Raw genomic sequence first — 19,701 nt, forward strand, 5'->3', positions numbered from 1 at the left:
GGAAAATACAGATTCTTTTTTTTTTTTTTTTACAATGTATCGAAATAACGTATTGTAATAACATTGTGCAGGTTCCCAAAAGACATTATGTTGTTTCACACGCTACAAAGGGTAAAGAGTGCGAGAAAAGCAGGATACAGGCAGACAGGCAGGGAGACAGTCAGGTTCTTCAGCTTTGGACAAAAAAATGTCTAAGAAGGCCTCAAGACACAGTAAGTGTCAGGGATTCCCAACCCTCTCCACCGGCTCCCCCAGATTTTTAACTAATTGAACCATGTAAGCCAGTTAAAAAGGGTTCAAATAAAAATGTGAAACATCTGGAGGGGCCTGAGGAGAGGTTTGGGAAACCCTCCCATAAAGGAACCCCAAGGGAGATGCCAAGAGCAAGATCTCCCTTGGGCGATCATTACACTACTGCCTCGGTTAGGATCGAGGGAAAGATGAACTGAGCAAAGTACAGAGGTCCTTGATGAAAACCTGCTCCAGAGCGCTCAGGAGCTCAGACTGGGGTGAAGGTTCACCTTCCAACAGGACAACTACCCTAAGCACACATCCAAGACAACGCAGGAGTGGCTTTGGGACCAGTCTCTGATGTCCTTGAGTGGCCCAGCCAGAACCTGGACTTGAACCCGATCGAACATCTCTGGAGAGACCTGAAAATAGCTGTGCCGCGACGCTCCAAATCCAACCTGACCGAGCTTGAGAGGATCTGCAGAGAAGAATGGGAGAAACTCTCCAAATACAGGTGTGCCAAGCTTGTAGTGTCATACCCAAGAAGACTTTAGGGTATAATCGCTGCCAAAGGTGCTTCAACAAAGTAATGAGTAAAGGGTCTGAATACTTATGTAAATGTAATATATATATATATATATTTTTTATACATTCAAAAAATTGTCTACAAACCTGTTTTTGCTTTGTCATTATAGGATATTGTGTTTAGATTGATGAGGACAAAAAACTATTTTATAAATGTTATAATGAAGCTGTAACGTAACAAAATATAGAAAAAGTCAAGCCGTCTGAATACTTTCCAAATGCACTGTATCTGTCATAGTGGATTCTCATTACTTCACCCAAAAAATGAATACCTTTAAGTTACGTTGATTAATAAATATAACACCATTTTTATTTAATAGTTTCCATTACCAGTACCCATCCTGCTGCAGTATCAATGCTCCTGCACCTATCCCACAAGATACAGGTAGTGTGCTAAAATGCCAAGCCAACCTTAACATTTGTTATCACTGCCAAGATATTATTTTCATTCATATTTTCATGAATCTCCATGTACAGGAGCTGATGGGTAGCACCTCCTGCAATACCAACTTTTTAGTTATGCTGCACTATTTTCAATGTGTCAGTATTTACAGTCCAAATATATAGAAATTTTTTTGGTGTCACAGTTTGGTTTTTAGTTTGTCTTTTGCTAATGGCTGTGCCACAGCAGTGTGGTTGCCCCCTCAGTGCCCTAACAGTGATGAGTGGCAAGCAGGTCATCCTGATTGGAATAAATGTTAAGAATTTGGTTTTTAAAGACTTCTAGTTACATGTTTTTAAAGAATGTAATTCATTACCTTCTAATAATTACTCCTGACTCAGGGCGCTACATCCTGTCACTTCCTGCTCTGAACTGCATCCGGGTGTCTGAGACATTGGACAGTGGGGGTGGACGAACTTGCAAAGAGTGGCTACTGGCCAGCCACCGTGACTCACCAGACCATCTTCACAGCGGACCTCTTCAAGTCCTTTGAAGACACGAAGGTGTTGGCCCCAAGAACAAAGCACTTTGGCAGGGTAAGTGTGTACATACTGTTAGGTTCTAAACAAACAGAGTAAAAACTCAAACGGATGACTAGGAAAAGCTCAAACCAAGTTTATTCCCCCAATGGGTCAAACAGCTGCAAAAGACAAAGACATGTTTCCACCAGCACAAGTATTTATACCATCCTATTAGGTGGAGTCAACTCCTTGCACATCTAGACATCAAATACAGCTCTGTTGCTAGGCAGGAACTTAAGTGGTGACTGTTCCTTCTCAATTCATCTGACCTCGGGCTGAATTCCTCACTCCAGTCGGAGGTCCTGAGCAGGTTTTCATCAAGGATCTCTCTGTACCTTACCGCTGAAAAACATCCCCACAACATGATGCTGCCACCACTGTGGGACTGTGAGTGCATACAAGGATGGTGCCAGGTTTCCTCTAGACGTGTCTCTTGGCATTCAGGCCAAAGAGTTCAATATTGGTTTCATCAGACCAGAGACAAGATAATCTTGTTTCTCATGTTCTGAGAGTCTTTAGATGCCTTTTGGCAAACTCCAAGCGGGCTGTTATGTGCTTTTTACTGAGGAGTAGCTTCCATCTGGCCACTCTACCATAAAGGCCTGATTGGTGGAGTGCTGCAGAGATGGTTGTCCTTCTGGAAGGTTCTCCCATCTCCACAGAGGAACTCTGGAGCTCTGTCAGAGTGACCATCGGGTTCTTGGTCACCTCCCCGAGCATGACCCTTCTCCCCCGATTGCTCAGTTTGTCCAGGTGGCCAGCTCTAGGAAGAGTCTTGGCAATTCCAAACTTCTTCAATTTAAGAATGATAGAGGCCACTGTTCTTGGGGACTTTCAATGCTGCAGACATTTTTTGGTACCCTTCCCTAGATCTGTGCCTTGACACAATCCTCTCTCGGAGCTCAATTGACAATTCCTTTGACCTCATGGCTTGGTTTTTGCTCTGATATGCAGTCAACTGTGGGACCTTATATAAACAGGTGTGTGCCTTTCCAAATCATGTCCAATCAATTGAATTTACCACAGGTGGACTCCAATGAAGTTGTAGAAACATCAATTGCTATGAGCTTAATTTCGAGTCTCATAGCAAAGGGTCTGAATACTTATGTAAATAAGGTATTTCTGTTTTTTATTTTTTGCAATAATTTCTAAAAACCTGTTCACTTTGTCGTTATGGGGTATTGTGTGTAGATTAATGAGGGAAAAACATTTGAAATCCATTTTAGAATCAAGCTGTAACGTAACAAAATGTGGAAAAAGTCAAGGGATCTGAATACTTTACAAATTCACTGTAGGCCCACCCACTTGGGAGCCAGGCCAAGCCAATCAGAATGAGTTTTTCCCCACAAAAGGGCTTTATTACAGACAGAAATACTCCACAGCACCCCACTCCCCCTCCTTAAACAATCCCGCAGGTGAAGAAGCCTGATGTGGAGGTCCTGGGCTGGCGTGGTAACACATAGTCTGCGGTTGTGAGGCCGGCTGGATGTACTGCCAAATTCTCTAAAACGACATTGGCTGCGGCTTATGGTAGAGAAATAAACATTAAATTCTCTGGCAACAGCTCTGGCGACATTCCTGCAGTCAACATGCCAATTGCACGCTCCCTTAAAATCTTGAGACATCTGTGTCATTGTGTTGTGTGACAAACTGCACATTTTAGAGTGGCCTTTTATTGCCCCCAGCACATAATGTTCATGCTATTTTATCAGCTTCTTGATATGCCACATCTGTCAGGTGGATGGATTATCTCAGCAAAGGATACATTTTCACTAACGGTGATGTAAACTCATTTGTGCACAAACATTTTGAGAGAAATAAGCTTTTTGTGCATATGCAAAAATTCTGGGATATTTTATTTCAGCTCATGAAACATGGGACCAACACTTTACATGTTGCGTTTATATTCATGTTCAGTATAGATTTTCTACAACTAGATTTCTCTTACAATAAATTGTGCCCTCCTAATTCTATGAAATCAAAGAAAGTAATTGAAAGGTGGTATGCATCCCACTGCTGGCTTGCTTCTGAAGCTAGGCAGGGTTGGTCGCAAGATGGGAGACCAGATGCTGCTGGAAGTGGTGTTGGAGGGCCAGTAGGAGGCACTCTTTCCTCTGGTCTAAAAAAATATCCCAATTCTCCAGGGCAGTGATTAGGGGGCTGTCTTTCGGATGGGAGGTTAAACGGTTGTCCTGACTCTCTGTGTCCTGGCTAAATTCACAATTTGACCATCATGGTGACTTAATCATCCCCAGTTTACAATTGGCTCATTCATCTCCTCTCCCCTGTAACTATTCCTCAGGTCGTTGCTGTAAATGACAATGTGTTCTCAGTCAATTTACCTGGTAAAAAAAAACAGCTACATTTTCAAATGCGTTGGAAAACCTGGTCTGTTTTAAAATATGATACTCAGCTAAACTAGCATATACTGCTGAGTATTGAGTTAATTGTGTACTAATTAGATTTCAATTTATTCTGTGAGGCAAATGTATATTTTAGGTCACGCAGTTAGTTTGCAACTTTGCATCTATGCTAGGCAGCCGATAGTGGGCGCTAGAATCTGCACTATGATTGATGTGCCCAGTAATACACGTGTCCCCGTGGACCAGCTTGTACACAAGGCTGCAAAGGCGTCATTTCCCTCCTTAACTAGCTTTAATGGCGGGCCGTAGGAAAAAAAACTGGAAAAATATGTACTGTCTTAATAAAACACAATTTTCCACCACCATTTTCGGACAATTTAGGATGTTATACAACCTTGGTTGAACGCTATGTGCAACATCATAAATTGTCCAAAAATGTATAACTAAACCAAGATAGACTACAGCCTGTCGTTTCAAATGGAAACAAACGAGTCAAAGTGGGCAGAACCAAGCTCGAGCTAGCGAGATCTTATTTTCGCGTTCTAGAAACATCTGCATATTTCCCTTAGGGAAGGCCTACTTCGTGAAATGCACCTTTGCAATAACTCAATTCGCCTTTGCACTCCTAAACAACGCAATTTTTAAAACAATTTTCAAAGGGTAAATTCTACAAAACGTAGTCTACTCTATTCATAACATATTGCAGTTTGGCGAACAGAAAACTGTATTGAGATCAAATGTTTCATAGATGAGAAAATGTGCAGAATTTCGGCTCAAATCCATCTTCTCTCACTGAGTGGAAGCGCCAAGCGGTAGCTTAACTTTTATGCATCCGTGAAATATCTGTCTCATTGTTCTGTCTGTGGTATACCGGCTGGGCACATCAATACTAGATGCAGACAAAGATTTTTTTATAACTAACCCATTGTTAGCTCATTGTTAAAGCTGTGGTGTAGATCTAACGCACGCTATCGGCTGCCTAGGCTACATATATGCATGCATTATCAAAGACGAGTTGTGTATGCAATCTCCAGTTATGCGCATGCACGTAGTATATTTCAAAATTGTATTAGTCAAGCAAGTGAATAATATTGAGCGTCAATTAAAAAAAAAACACATTATGAGTGGCATTTTCTAGCTACAGTGATCCCGCCTACTTGTTGGTCTCGTGCGCAAAGAAAGACACGCCGATTTGGGTGGGGGGGTGGAAATCTGTACAAGCAGCGCTGTGATTGGTCATAAAAAAATATTAAAATAAACAACAGGAATGGCCATTGGTCAACGTCCATTCGCGAGGAGTCCCGGGTATAGGATTGTTAAGGGTTTTAGTTTTTCTCTCGGTCTTGAACCGAAATTGTTTCCAATCTCCTCAGTTCCACAACCAAATAACGAAATGGTATGTGTTTATCTGTAGCGATACTTTTATTAACTACAGATTCGTATAGAATTTATGTTTGTGGTTTAATTGTACATTCGCTAGCATTACCTGCTACTTCTTCAAACTAGCGTTTACCAGCTAAGCTAGCAAGTTCACGTTTCTAGCTACTAACGTTACTGTAGCTACTTAAGAGTTACTTTTTAACTTTATTTTCGGTTTGGTAATTGCTGGTGTTACATTTCCCACGTGAATGATATATTCTGCTATTTCCGCATGCAAATCATGTGGTTGATCGGCAAGTAGGCTACTAACTAATTTCGATAGCTAACGTTAGCCTAGCTATTTTTTTTCTTCTAGTTGGCTGGTCTGATTGCTCCGCGGCAGTTTTGTATCATGTCAATATTGCAATATCTGTCGAGGTTATCTAACTAGATACTAATAATTAGCATTGCAGTAAATTTCAGCAAATGGCTAATTCAATGGGTTTATGAAACGCTCCACTTTGCAATAGTGTTATCCAGCTTAGTTAGCTTTCTCATTTGATGCCAGCTGAGTTGTTGCTTGTCAAGAATTGGCGGGAAACGTGATTCGCCAGGTTTTCTAGTTAGCTAACCATCTTCATAATTAGGTATTTATATATGGACATATGAATCAATCTTGAGTTGTTTTGTCTAGGTAACGTTAGCTATGTCCGCCAGGCAAGTGAAGATGGTGACCTGGGACACAGTCAGGTTATTTGGGCTCCCTTTGGGTCCCAAGGACTAAGAAACATTGACATTCGATGACAAACGTTGACAGATGTGCAAAATAGCTGAGAAGAGATTATCGCTGTACGAATTCCATGGTGTAGGAATTGATAAATAGAACAATGATTGATTCAACAGTTTTTGTATTTAAATTATCATTCAAAAATCTTGCCACCAACAATCATTTAGATCATTTATTGTTAATCCCCAAATGTACATTGTTTTTTTTCACAGGTTGAGGAACGGCTGAAAAACACTTAAAATGAACCCTACAAATAGCAGTGTTGGGCGATTTGGAAAGCATAGTCAGTCAAATATAATACTCATAGGAAAAGGTATCTTTAACTCGCACTGGATACTATGCGATTTAAGGTTCGAAATGAATTTAACAGTTAAAGTAGATGGCACATGGAAGTCAAGAGGGTGGTCTATGGAGATAGGTGGGCTGGGATTAAAAAGCTCAAGGTTATTGGTTATTACTGGTAACACTAAGACATTTATGGTATACATGTGTATATAAAAACAATTTTTGTTGTGAATGCTGTGTGTAAAATGTATATGTAACAGAATGTCAAAATGGTTACTTTTGTCTGAAAAGGTAATATGGGTCAATAAAAAAAGTGGTGGGTCAATTAACAGAGTTTGGTGATTTTGTCTGGTCATTTGGGGAAGGGGTACTTGACTAGAAACCATGTGATTTGCATGCCTTATTTTAAAAGTCTGATTTTACTGGCTAATACTGTCTTGCACCATCTATTCCAGGCTGGTGGTAAGGCAGGAAAAGACAGTGGCAAAGCCAAGGCGAAAGCGGTGTCGCGCTCCCAGAGAGCTGGACTGCAGGTAAGATTTGAATGCCACTACAGAGATCTTATATACTGAACAAAAATATAAATGTAACTTTGAAGTGTTTTTGTTAGCTGATAAAAAAAAATCCTGAAATGTTCTGTATGCACAAAGCTTATTTCTCTCATTCTGTGTATAAATGTTTACATCCCTGTTGACGAGCCTTTCTCCTTTGCCACGATAATCCACCCACCTGACAGGTGTGGCTGATTAAATGTCATGATCATTACAGAGGTGCGTCTTATGCTGGGGACAATAAAAGGCCACTCTAAAAAGTGCAGTTTTGTCACACAACACAATGCCACAGATGTCTCAAGTTGAGGGAGTGTGCAATTGGCATGCTGAGCTGTCCATCAGAGCTATTGCCAAAGACATGAATGTGAATTTCTCTGGTGGACTTTCCTGCAGTCAGCATGCCAATTGCACGCTCCCTTAAAATCTTGACACATCTGTGGCAACTGCACATTTTAGTGGCCTTTTATTGTCCCTAGCTCAAGATGCACCTGTGTAATACTGTTTAATTAGCTTCTTGATATGTAACACCTGTCAGGTGGCTGGATTATTTTGGCAAAGGAGAAATCACTAACAGGGATGTAAACACATTTGTGCACAGAATTTGAGAGCAATTACCTTTTCATGTGTATGGAACACTTCTGCGATCTTTTATTTCAGCTTGTGACACATGGGACCAGTGCTTAATTTGAGCTAGATCCTGCTGGAATAGGATCTGGCACCTCTCAGTTTGGGGCTGTTTTGCTCTGGAACATATTTGGCCGGATCAGGAACCTCTCGTTGCATGAAGAATAATTTTCACTTGCAATATGTCAATTCTAACAAAAGCTATCAAAGTTCATTTGAGTTGCCTCTGTTAATTATTCCCCCACACACACAAAAAGCACTTTAGAAAGTATTTTTTTTTTCAGGCTGGGTCTAATATTCTGAGTTTATTTGCGTTTATTTGTGCAACATTGTAACTTATGTTTGAGACCAACGCGTGGCTGTGTGAAGCGCGCCAATATGTCTCATAACTAGAAAGAAATTAACTTTCTATGAGCTCTCGACTCTGCTAGACAACTCATCTCTTTAGCGTTGCATGTCATTTATTTCCTTATAGAATCATAGCCATGTGACGGGTTCTGAACGAACTGCAGCACCCCTGATAAATGTAAACACATTTGCCGAAGTTGAAGAAGTATTGCTGTCTGTTCAGAAATAAATTAAATCATTCAGAATAGCATACTACACCTTGAGAAGGCCTGTAATTTAGCCACAGGTATTAGTAGATATTTTTTGGGGAAATGGCCTAGCTGGATTGTAGCCCAATAACAAGGAATAGCCTACAGTCAGGAATGTGTGGAAAATCTGTCAGTGGGAGAGAAAAAAACATTTGGACAACAGCCCATTCGCAAGATTTGAAATACAATTAAGGGAAAACGTGTTGTAAAGCAAATGGCTCCTGCTGAAAAGGGGAAGAGTATGCTGTAGGCTACCAAAATATTTGCTCAACTTCCAAATATTGTTTTACGAGATGCTTTTGGCACGAGCGCTATGACAATCACCAGCGAGTGAGCTGCCCATCATTGGGTGATCCTAAAAAATGGTTTACAGTTTCATTTCCCCTTCTTGTAGCCTACAGTATGTCTCCATACATGTAGGCTATTGATGGAATCAAGACAAGGTAGTTTTTATTGTTCTGTTTCAGTGTCAAAGTACCCTGCCATTCCGATCATTTGTGCGGTATTAAAAAAGGTTCTGCCAAAGTCTCCAGTCATGTAGAATTCCATGAAATGCGTTTATGAAAGGCCACATTTTTCCTGGACCCTAGGCTACTAAAAACACTCCCATTTGTGCCACATCTGTAAGTCCCTCTACTGATCTATACCATGACGCAAATGTGACAATATGCATGCAATGCTTTATTATAAAGCTGTCGAACATTTTACTCCCCAGGTCACACCCACGCCTCTCATGCGTACTTTGGGCCAGCACCACGTGATTTTACAAATTAAGCACTGCTTAACACTTTACATGTTGCAGTTCATATTTGTTCAGTTTGTCTAAATTGACTGACTTCCTTTATGAACTGTAACTCAGTAAAATCTTTGAAATTGTTGCCTTTATATTGTTCTCTCTGTGTACAGCGGATTCGGAAAGTATTCAGACTGACTTTATCCAAAATGGATAATTATTTTTTTCCTCATCAATCTACACCAAACCCTATAATGACAAAAGCGAAAACAGGTTTTTAGTAATGTTTGCAAATGTGATAGATATATATATATATATATATATATATATTTTATAAAGTTCCTTATTTACTAGGGATGCGTGATATATCATAATTGGCCGATATTAGCTAAAAAATACCAGCATCGGCCCGATGTCAAAGCTGACGTGCCTACCTATATAACGTAGGTAGATGATGCCACGAAAAATGGTGCTAAACAGAACAAAAGCATTTCAAGTCGAGCAGTCATTTGAAAGAGTAAGAATTTCAGCGAGACAACTCAAAGGTGAAATCCATTAATGCCCAGATAATGGAATTCATTGCCCTTTACGATCAACTCTTCTGTCATGGATGATGTTGGCTTTCACTGTCTGGTCGAGCACCTCGAGCCCCGGTACACACTACAAAGTAGGTGCTATTTTTTTCAGATGTTTCGCTACCGGAGTTAGTTTTGTTGAAATGCACATCTATAGGCGTCACTGCTATTGGCTTCACGACTGAAATTTGGACCAGTGAAGTCAGCCCCATGAGCATGCTGAGTCTGACAGCACAGTGGGTCGACGAAGATTTGGTACAGAGGAGAAAGCAGTATTGCATGCTCAAAGTGCTGGTTCTCATACCGCTGCTGCCATTTCAATGGCATTTGAGAACGTTTAACTTGGAAACATGAACATACTCCTAGTGCCATTTCAACAACTGACTCAAGAAATAAGCTAATCAACTGCATCTGCAGCAGATGTGATACCCTCTGTCATGGCATTGAAACGCTTGCTCAATTAAACTGCTGACACTAACTTAGAAAAGTACTCAAGGCTGTGAACAAGCGACTGTGGCGTCACCATGCTCGACGCTAGGTACAAGGACCGCTACTTCGATGTGGATAAGAAACGGTTTACGTGAAATGTTACGTACACAGCTGGACAAGATGGAAATGGACAGTGCGCTGAGGACAGACAGAGAGCTGAAACTTCACTGCGTGACATCCGGTGAAATGGTGTGTTTTCATATTGAACCGTTCGGTACAGGGTCCATGGTGGGGTAGGCACTGAACAATACATTAATCATATTATAGCTGGGGGGGGTGTGTGTATGTATATATTTTATAGCGGGGGGGGAAGTGTGTGTATATACCCCCCCAGCTATAATATATATATATAATAGCGGGGGGGGAGTGTGTGTGTGTATATACCCCCCCAGCTATAATATATATATTATAGTGGGGGGGAGTGCGTGTGTGTATATACCCCCCCCTAGCTATAATATGATTAATGTATTCAGTGCCTACCCCACCGTGGACCCTGTACCGAACGGTTCAATATGAAAACACACCATTTCACCCCTGACGTCAAGCAGTGAAGTTTCAGCTCTGTCTGTCCTCGGCGCACACTGTCCCTTTCCATCTTGTACAGCTGTGTACGTATCATTTCACGTAAACCCTGTTTCCTTCCAGGCTTTTTCATCATTGAACTTATATGGTGATTGGCATCTAAACTTTCATAGTATTACTACACTGACCGGCAACACAGTTCGTCTTTCAACTGTCTGTTAGAGCTACCATACTGTAACGGCTCATTTTATTACAGCAGAGTGGGAAATAAAAAGCCATGTCCTTCAAACACATCCCCTTCAGAGTAGTGATAAGTGTAAACTTGAAGCGCTAAGGGATGTAGTTGCAGTGTGGAAGTTGAGGTGTAATGTAACGATCCCTATGACAACGCTAGAAATATTATAAATGCATTTACACTAGATGGATTGGGGCCACAGAGGATGCTTTGTTCACATTGCTTTTTGAGATGCTAGAATAACAATGTCGGTGAATCCTGTCTCTTGCCTCCAAGCAAAGACCAGGAAGGTGGTATCCTTTAATTAAAAACGCACGTGTTTGAGACAACAGGAGATGCTGGCGCTGCCAAACCACAAATTAATCCAAGATGTCCCTACTAGATAGAATTCATGACATGGTTGAGAGACCTTAAGCGCAAAGTTGTGGTGTATTCTACACTGACTAAGCTGTGAGGAATGTCAAAGATATTGTGACTGTCTGAAAAGTGACGACTTCCTCTGCTAGTCTTATCAGTGTGCAAACCTCTCAAAACAGTCACAGCACTGAGCATTCCATCAGTTTCCATGGTCCTGCCTATGAGAACAATGATCCTGAAATCAATGGTGGCATCTGAGCAATGGTGGTATCTCCGCAGTAAGGGATGTCAAGACTGCTATCAGAGTTAACCTGGAGCCTAAATATGCTGACCCTGGTGTCCAAGACTTCTTACACAGGAGCACCGCTTTGGACTCCCGGTTCAAGTCCCTGCTACACCTGGATGCTGCTGCTTGTCTAACAGCAGAGATTATGGCCAATATCAGGTATTTTATTTATGAAGTAATAATTGTCATAGAAATAGACAAACTATCATATTTTTAATGACACTTAAGAGGTAGTAATTTTCATAATTTAATTCTGCAGGATCATGCCAAATGCGCCAACCCCTCTCCAGAGACTGCAGACGACAGGGGTTCTCCAGAAGAAGTCTGCCATGGCTGAGCTTTTTGGGAGTTGTTCATGACCCAGGAGAAGGGGAACCAAGCCAAAGGTCAAGGTCATAGAGGAGGTGACCTCATACAGGGACGTGGACTCTATTCCCCTGATCTACTTACATGGTGGAAGACCAAGGAGTTAATATACCCTCATGTTAGCAAGGCGCTACCTGGCTGTGCCTGGGACCTCTGTCCCTAGCAAGAGGGTATTCTCCACAGCAGCTGACATTGTCACAGCAAGCTGATCTGTGCTCACTGCAGGTAATGTGGATGGACTAATCTTAAAGAAACTTAAATCTGATTTTAAAATAATTCAAGTAACCAGTCTCAAGTGGTCTTATTTTGTTTAAGGCACTGCTGTGACTTATTTTTGAAATATGCTGCTGGGCTATGCACTCTTAAGTTCTGTTTTTAAATGACTTATTTCATGTTTTAAGGATGGCACTTATTTTTTTCTTGTCCCTTTGTTTCCATAACCCCTGGGAATTCAAGCTACCTATGTTTACTATTACAATAAATGGAAAATCAAAATACAAATGACATATTTCTCAGGCATTTATTTTGTCAATGTATCGAAACCAAACCGTGACACCACTGTACTGTATCGTACCGAACCATGCGTTTTGTGAACCGTTTCACCCCTAATTGACATGTATGATGAAATCCTGGTTGAGAATGAAACGACTGAACAACGAAACAGCATAGCAAGTGAATGAAAGGGGTTTTGATTGTTTTACTAGCAATGTAAATGTTTACTTTTTGGTGTGTAACCTTTTTTTTTATTTAACTAGGCAAGTCAGTTAAGAACAAATTCTTATTTACAATGATGGCCAAACCCGGACAACGCTGGGCCAATTGTGCGCCACCCTATGAGACTCCCAATCACGGCCGGGTGAGATAGTCTGGATTCGAACCAGGGACTGTAAGGAATCCTATTGCACTGAGATGCAGTGCCTTAGACGTGTGTCAAGCGTTCTCGTACAGTTAAAAGGCTGCACATTTAAAAAATATATATATTTTGGCAAGGAAATATTGGTACTGGCCAAAAAGTCATATTTGTGCATCCCTATTTACATTACTATTCAGACCCTTTGCTATGAGACTTGAAATTGCGCTCAGGTGCATCTTGGTTCCATTGATCTTTCTTGATTGGAGTCCACCTGTGGTAAATTCAATTGATTGGACATGATTTGGAAAGGCGCACAAACACCTAAGGTCCCACAGTTGACAGTGCATGTCGGCACAAAAACAAGCCATGAGGTCGACGGCATTGTCCTTCGTACTCTGAGACAGGCTTGTCAAGGCACAGATCTGGGGAAGGGTACCAAAACATTTCTGCAGCATTGAAGGTCCCCAAGAACACAATGGCCTCTATTCTTAAACGGAATAAGTTTGGAACCACCAAGACTCTTCCTAGAATTTGCAGCCTGGCCAAACTGTGCAATCGGGGGAGAAGGGCCTTGGTCAGGGAGGTGACCAAGAACCTGACGGTTACTCTGAAAGAGCTCCAGAGTTCCTCTGTGGAGATGCGGGAACTTTCCAGAAGGAGAACCATCTCTGCAGCACTCACCAATCAGGCCTTGATGGTAGTGGCCAGGCGGAAGCCACTCCTCAGCAAAAGGCACATGACTGCCCGCTTGGAGTTTGCCAAAAGGCACCTCAGAAGACTGTCAGACCATGAAACCAAGATTGAACTCCGGCCTGAATGCCAAGCCTCGTGTCTGGGGAAACCTGGCACCATCCCTACAGTAAAGCACGGTGGTGGCATCAGCATGCTGTGTGGATGTTTTTCAGCAGCAGGGTCTGGGAAACTAGTCAAGGGAAAGATGAATGGAGCGAAGTTCAGAGATCCTTGATGAAAACCTGCTCAGGACCTCAGACTGGGGCGACGGTTCACCTTTCAACAGGACAACGACCCTATGCACACAGCCAAGACAACGCAGGAGTGGCTTCAGGCAAGTCTCAATGTCCTTGAGTGACCCAGTCTTGAACCCAATCGAACATCTCTGGATAAACCTGCAAATGGCTGTGCAGCGACGCTCCCCATCAAACCAGAGTTTGATGATCTACAGAGAAGAATGGAGAAACTCTCAATACAGGTGTGCCAAACTTGTGTTCTACTCAAGAAGATTTGAGGCTGTCGAAGGTGCTTCAACTAAGTAAAATGTCTGAATACGTATGATATTTGAATTTGTTTGCGCACACAAAAAACTGAAGCTTTGTCATTATGGGTCTAAATACTTTTCGTATGCACCTTGTCATTCATTGTAATGGACCTTGAGTTTCTGTGCTGTTATGCTCTCTTCAAAGCAAGTAGCAATTCTATTTTGCATGTTCCTGGTAGAGGTCGACCGATTAATCAGAATGGCCGATTAATTAGGGCCGATTTCAAGTTTTCATAACAATCGGTATTTTTGGATGCCGATTTGGCAGATTTTTTTATTTTTTATTAATAGACCTTAACTAGGCAAGTCAGTTAAGAACACATTCTTATTTTCAATGACGGCCTAGGAACGGTGGGTTAACTGTTCAGGGGCAGAATGAGAGATTTTTACCTTGTCAGCTCAGGGATTCAATCTTGCAACCTTACGGTTAACTAGTCCAACACACTAACCACCTGCTTTACATTGCACTCCACGAGGTTACGCGAATGCAGTAAGAAGCCAAGGTAAGTTGCTAGCTAGCATTAAATGTATCTTATTAAAAATCAATCAAGCATAATCACTAACTACACATGGTTGATATTACTAGTTTATCTAGCCTGCGTTGCATATAATCGCTTAGGTACACGTTGCTCCAACCATAAACATCAATGCCTTAAAATCAATACACAAGTATATATTTTTAAACCTGCATATTTAGTTAATATTGCCTGCTAACATGAATTTCTTATAACTAGGAAAAATGTGTCACTTCTTACAAACAGTCAGGGTATATGCAGCAGTTTGGGCCGCCTGGCTCGTTGCGAACTGTGAAGACTTTCTTCCTAACAAAGACAGCCGACTTCGCCAAATGGGATGATTTAACAAAAGCGCATTTGCAAAAAATGCACAATCGTTGCACGACTGTGCCTAAACATCAATGCCTTTCTTAAAATCAATACACAGAAGTATATATTTTTAAACCTGCATATTTAGCTAAATGAAATCCTTGTTAGCAGGCAATATTAACCAGGTGAAATTGTCATTTTGCGTTCATTGCACGCAGTCAGGGTATATGCAACACTTTGGGTAATTTGTCAAGAGTTTTACGTAATTATGACATGACACTGAAGGTTGTGCAATGTAACAGTTTGAGAGTTTCCGGATTCGACCATATTAATGACCTAAGGCTCGTGTTTCTGTGTTATGTTATAATTAAGTCTATAATTTGATAGAGCAGTCTGACTGGGCGATGGTAGGCAGCAGCAGGCTCGTAAGCATTCATTCAAAATAGCACTTTTGTGCGTTTTGCCAGCAGCCCTTCGCAATGCTTTAAGCATTGCGCTGTTTATGACTTCAAGCCTATCTACTCCTGAGATTAGGCTGGTGTAACCGATGTGAAATGGCTAGCTAGTTCGCTGGGTGCGCGCTAATAGCGTTTCAAACGTCACTCGCTCTGAGACTTGGAGTAGTTTTTTTTCCCTTCCTCTACATGGGTAACGCTGCTTCGAGGGTGGCTGTCGATGTGTTCCTGATTCGAGCCCAGGTAGGAGCGATGAGAGGGACGGAAGCTATACTGTTACACTGGCAATACTAAAGTGCCTATAAGAACATCCAATAGTCAAAGGTATATGAAATACAAATCGTATAGAGAGAAATAGTCCTATAATAACTACAACCTAAAACATCTTACCTGGAAATATTGAAGACTCATGTTAAAAGGAACCACCAGCTTTCATATGTTCTGAGCAAGGAACTTAAACGTTAGCTTTTTTACATGGCACATATTGCACTTTTACTTTCTTCTTCAACACTTTTTTTGCATTATTTAAACCAAATTGAACATGTTTTCATTTATTTGAGGCTAAATTGATTTCATTGATGTATTAAGTTAAAATAAGTGTTCATTCAGTATTGTTGTAATTGTCATTATTACAAATCCATTTTAAAAATCGGCCGTTTAATCGGCTTTTGGGGCCTCCAATCGGTATCGGCGTTAAAATCAAAATCGGTCGATCTCTAGTTCCTGGTATTACAAAATAACTCTTCCGTTCAACTGGCTTACATTTTTTTGTTTCTCTTCATGTTTCAGTGCTCATATGTAGGGCTATTACTAGAAACCACTCATTCCATGCAGACCCGTGGTGTAGTGGCGACACTCCCTGGCAACTGTCCAACAGACTAGATTAAATCCCTATGTCCGCCCTTCTCAAGGTTTCTCCCACTTGTCTCCCCACCTAATATTGCTATATATATAAAAAGCCACTCATCCTCTCATTTGTCCCCTGGTTTCTTCCTACCAGTTCCCAGTGGGTCGTATCCACAGGCACTTGAAGACTCGTACTACCAGCCATGGCCGTGTAGGAGCCACAGCGGCCGTGTACAGTGCTGCCATCCTCGAATACCTCACCGCTGAGGTGAGCCTAACACACCATCTGACACCAATACATTCTGTTGGATTAGACTTGCTGTCATGTAAACGATGTCATTTATCCATTTGTGGGATTGGAAAGATGTTTTAAGAGTGTTATTGAATAGTAGACCTCTGAATCGTTATATTTTTAAGTTTAAGGTTTGCTGATTTGTTTCCAGGTGCTGGAGTTGGCGGGCAACGCTTCCAAAGATCTGAAGGTGAAGCGCATCACTCCTCGCCACTTGCAGCTCGCTATCCGTGGAGACGAGGAGTTGGACTCCCTCATCAAGGCCACCATTGCTGGAGGAGGTGAGTTGAGAAGGCACACTGTTATTAGATCACTTGCTCTCACACAGTTATACGAACAAACACCGCATATGCACCTGTTTTTGGACAATTTCTATTGTGTAGTACACATGGAGATTGTGTTACAAGAGATTAATTTTGTAACATACACTCAATCATATTCTTTGCTGCTTTTTCTAGGTGTGATCCCTCACATCCACAAGTCCTTGATCGGGAAGAAGGGCCAGCAGAAGACTGCATAGACAGACCATCTTATTGACTGTGAAGGCTTGTATTCTGACTGGACTGTGTTCGGAGACACTTGTATTCAGACTGACTTGACTGACCAGAACTTCACATTTGATATTTTATTATTAATATTATAGCTAACGATGAGTGATTAAGGTTTTTCATTATTGTAATATTTCCCATAACGAGAGAAACTCTAAGACAAACACATTTGTATTAGGGCTGGGCGATTATGGTCTAAAAATCTGATCTTTTTTTTCTTCTAACTTATGGGTGGTTCCTAAATGTAATAACAGTCTAATTCAGGGCTTGTGAAATTATACTTAGGCTAAATATAAGCCTTCCACAACACACTAATTCATTATTTTATCAAAGTAGTTTAACGTGCTTTTTTGCAATCACTGATCTAGCTTTCAAGTTTATGAAAATTCCCTTTTCTTTCAAATTTAACCAGGAGCATGCATAATATACATTCACTAATAATTAACTTATTGTAGCAGGCATTATAGAAAATTAACACCGGTTTCAAGCACAAGCCCACATGCTAGTAGGTAGCCAGCTAATCTTTATATTTCAAGTTTTGCTAACTTGGATCTATTTGCTAGCTAACAAGGCAGAACAGTGGAGTTATGAACACACCCTTCTGTCTCCAACTGTTTAAACAGCATGCTATCCTGTCTACTTTGTTCAGATTTTGAAATGAAGTGCCCTACTTAATCAGAACGAGACATTTCCAATCATTATTTAATCCTTATTGCAGATTTTAAGACTCGACTGCTAGTATACGTCTTTGCTAAAATGCTGCTCGCTGTACTTGGTAGTGCAATGCTGCGTGTGACAAACTGAGCATACATTTTGTTCGTGTCTGCTCTGTGTGCAATTTCAGTAGTTCAGACAGGGTATCGTTACCTTCCTTAAAGTGTCCATATGATTTTTATTTTATGGACCAAACCTTAAATGCAAATAGCGACTTTTTGTCCGATCTGTCCAAAATGAGCTCAATGGTTTAAGCTTGTCACCTGCCTTCCCGCCTTTGGGACAACTCCCGTTTTTAGGGTGGAGACTCATCTTGTCATTATATACAGTTCTCTGGTGTTAGTGGGAAGGATCGACTAAGTTGAGACCAAAAAGACATGAGAACAAGCAGACCATAACACTCATGAAAATACAAACATTGATTCTTGCGATATAGGCATTTGGAATATCGCTCAAATTAATTAGATCGCTCAGCCCTAATTTGTATGCCATTTTAAGATTGTTGGGCAGGACAGAGGAAATAATCATACCTTTGTCAGATTGTGAAAGTTGAATTTTTGATTGGCAGGGCTTCATAAATGTTTTATACTGAAATGGAATTAAAACTCATTTTTATAAAAACGAAGATGGTTGTGGTTTTCTTCTGTATTTGTTTGGCTAAATTATTAGAATATCCTCTAGTGTTATGAAACTTCGGCACATTATGCTATGGTAAGTATTGTCTTTATTTGCAAATACTTCCAACAAAGACTCAAGGCTAGGGTTGCTAAGAGTGGGTATACTACTGGAAACTTTCAAGGTTTATAAAGAATTGGCCAATTGAGTAATGAATAATTTTTTTTTTTTATATAAACTCCACAAAAATAGTCTGTTAAACGCAGGCTTAGGAGATCTTATGTTTTATTCTACGAGAATCAGCTAGTCACTTATTGTGAATTTTGAAGCGTTTTATGTAATCCAAGTGAGCATGTTAAGGCTTCATCATTCATGAAGGTCATGTTAACTGATCATCTTATAGAGAAACATATGATCTCCTGAGCCTGTTAACCACGCACATTTTTCAGCATTTATCCCAATTCCTTGCCCCCATAGGAATAGCCAAACCATAAAAGATGGACTCTACCATTTATAGCGTCTGTGACAGCATGGGCAGAGCCATTGAGCCTACAACACATAGTCAACCGGGTAGGGATTCCTAATTTAAAATGGTGGAAGCCCTCAATGGCCCTGCCCATGCGAAAATTGCTTTTTGGCCACTACAGGCTTCATATTAATGAACCAGAGTTGACTAATTTCTGGTTTTTAGGACTACAAGCTGGAATTACTCTATTTGGAATTGTTTTAGATGACAGTGAAGGTGGAAAACTTCAAGTTCCTTGGCGTACACATCACTGACAAACTGAAATTGACCACCCACACAGACAGTGTGGTAAAGGTGCAACAGAGCCTCTTCAACCTCAGGAGGCTGAAGAATTTGGCTTGTCACCTTAAACCCATTTTGATGCACAATTGAAAGCACCCTTTCGGTCTGTATCACACACCTGGTACGGCAGCTACACCCTCAACCGCAAGGCTCTCCAGAGGGTGGTGTGGGTCTGCCTAACACATTACCGGGGGCAAACTACCCGTCCTCCAGGACACCTACAGTACCCCGATGTCACAGGAAGGCCAAAAAGATAAAGGATGTTTTCAATCCCCAAATTCAAGAAAGCGTACTGTATTATATAGAGCAGTGGTTCTTAACCTTGTTGGAGGTACTGACCCCCACCAGTTTCATATGCGCATTCACCGAACCCTTCTTAATTGGAAAAATAAAATTCAAAACAGGTCTATATTTTACTGGTGCACAAAATGAACCGTGCATCAACATCAGTGTTCAACGAACAAAACCATTAAAACATGATTTTCACACAAAAACATAATGAATATTTACTGAAAATCAGTGTGACTTCTGCTGTTGCCTTTCAGAGACCAGTTCAGAAATGC

General features: G+C 41.0%; 1 protein-coding gene and 2 long non-coding RNA genes across 3 annotated transcripts; all 3 read left to right on the top strand.

Moving 5' to 3' along the window:
- Positions 1 to 716: 716 nt before the first annotated feature.
- LOC115165159 (uncharacterized) lies at positions 717 to 1,787 on the top strand. Its single transcript, XR_003870083.1, has 3 exons — positions 717 to 745; positions 1,137 to 1,201; positions 1,600 to 1,787. It is a non-coding gene; the product is annotated as an uncharacterized LOC115165159 (long non-coding RNA).
- A 3,609-nt stretch (positions 1,788 to 5,396) lies between these two features.
- Positions 5,397 to 18,340, top strand: LOC115164105 (histone H2A.V). The gene is made up of 5 exons (XM_029716235.1): positions 5,397 to 5,538; positions 7,029 to 7,106; positions 16,316 to 16,429; positions 16,605 to 16,734; positions 16,912 to 18,340. The coding sequence occupies exons 1-5, from the start codon at positions 5,410 to 5,412 to the stop codon at positions 16,971 to 16,973; spliced, it is 513 nt and encodes a 170-aa protein (XP_029572095.1). The 5' UTR covers positions 5,397 to 5,409; the 3' UTR covers positions 16,974 to 18,340.
- On the top strand, positions 10,595 to 12,408 carry LOC115164106 (uncharacterized). The gene is made up of 2 exons (XR_003869877.1): positions 10,595 to 11,700; positions 11,801 to 12,408. It is a non-coding gene; the product is annotated as an uncharacterized LOC115164106 (long non-coding RNA).
- Positions 18,341 to 19,701: the final 1,361 nt, after the last annotated feature.

The sequence above is a fragment of the Salmo trutta genome, chromosome 27 (genome assembly GCF_901001165.1).
Source record: "Salmo trutta chromosome 27, fSalTru1.1, whole genome shotgun sequence".
Taxonomy (NCBI): domain Eukaryota; kingdom Metazoa; phylum Chordata; class Actinopteri; order Salmoniformes; family Salmonidae; genus Salmo; species Salmo trutta.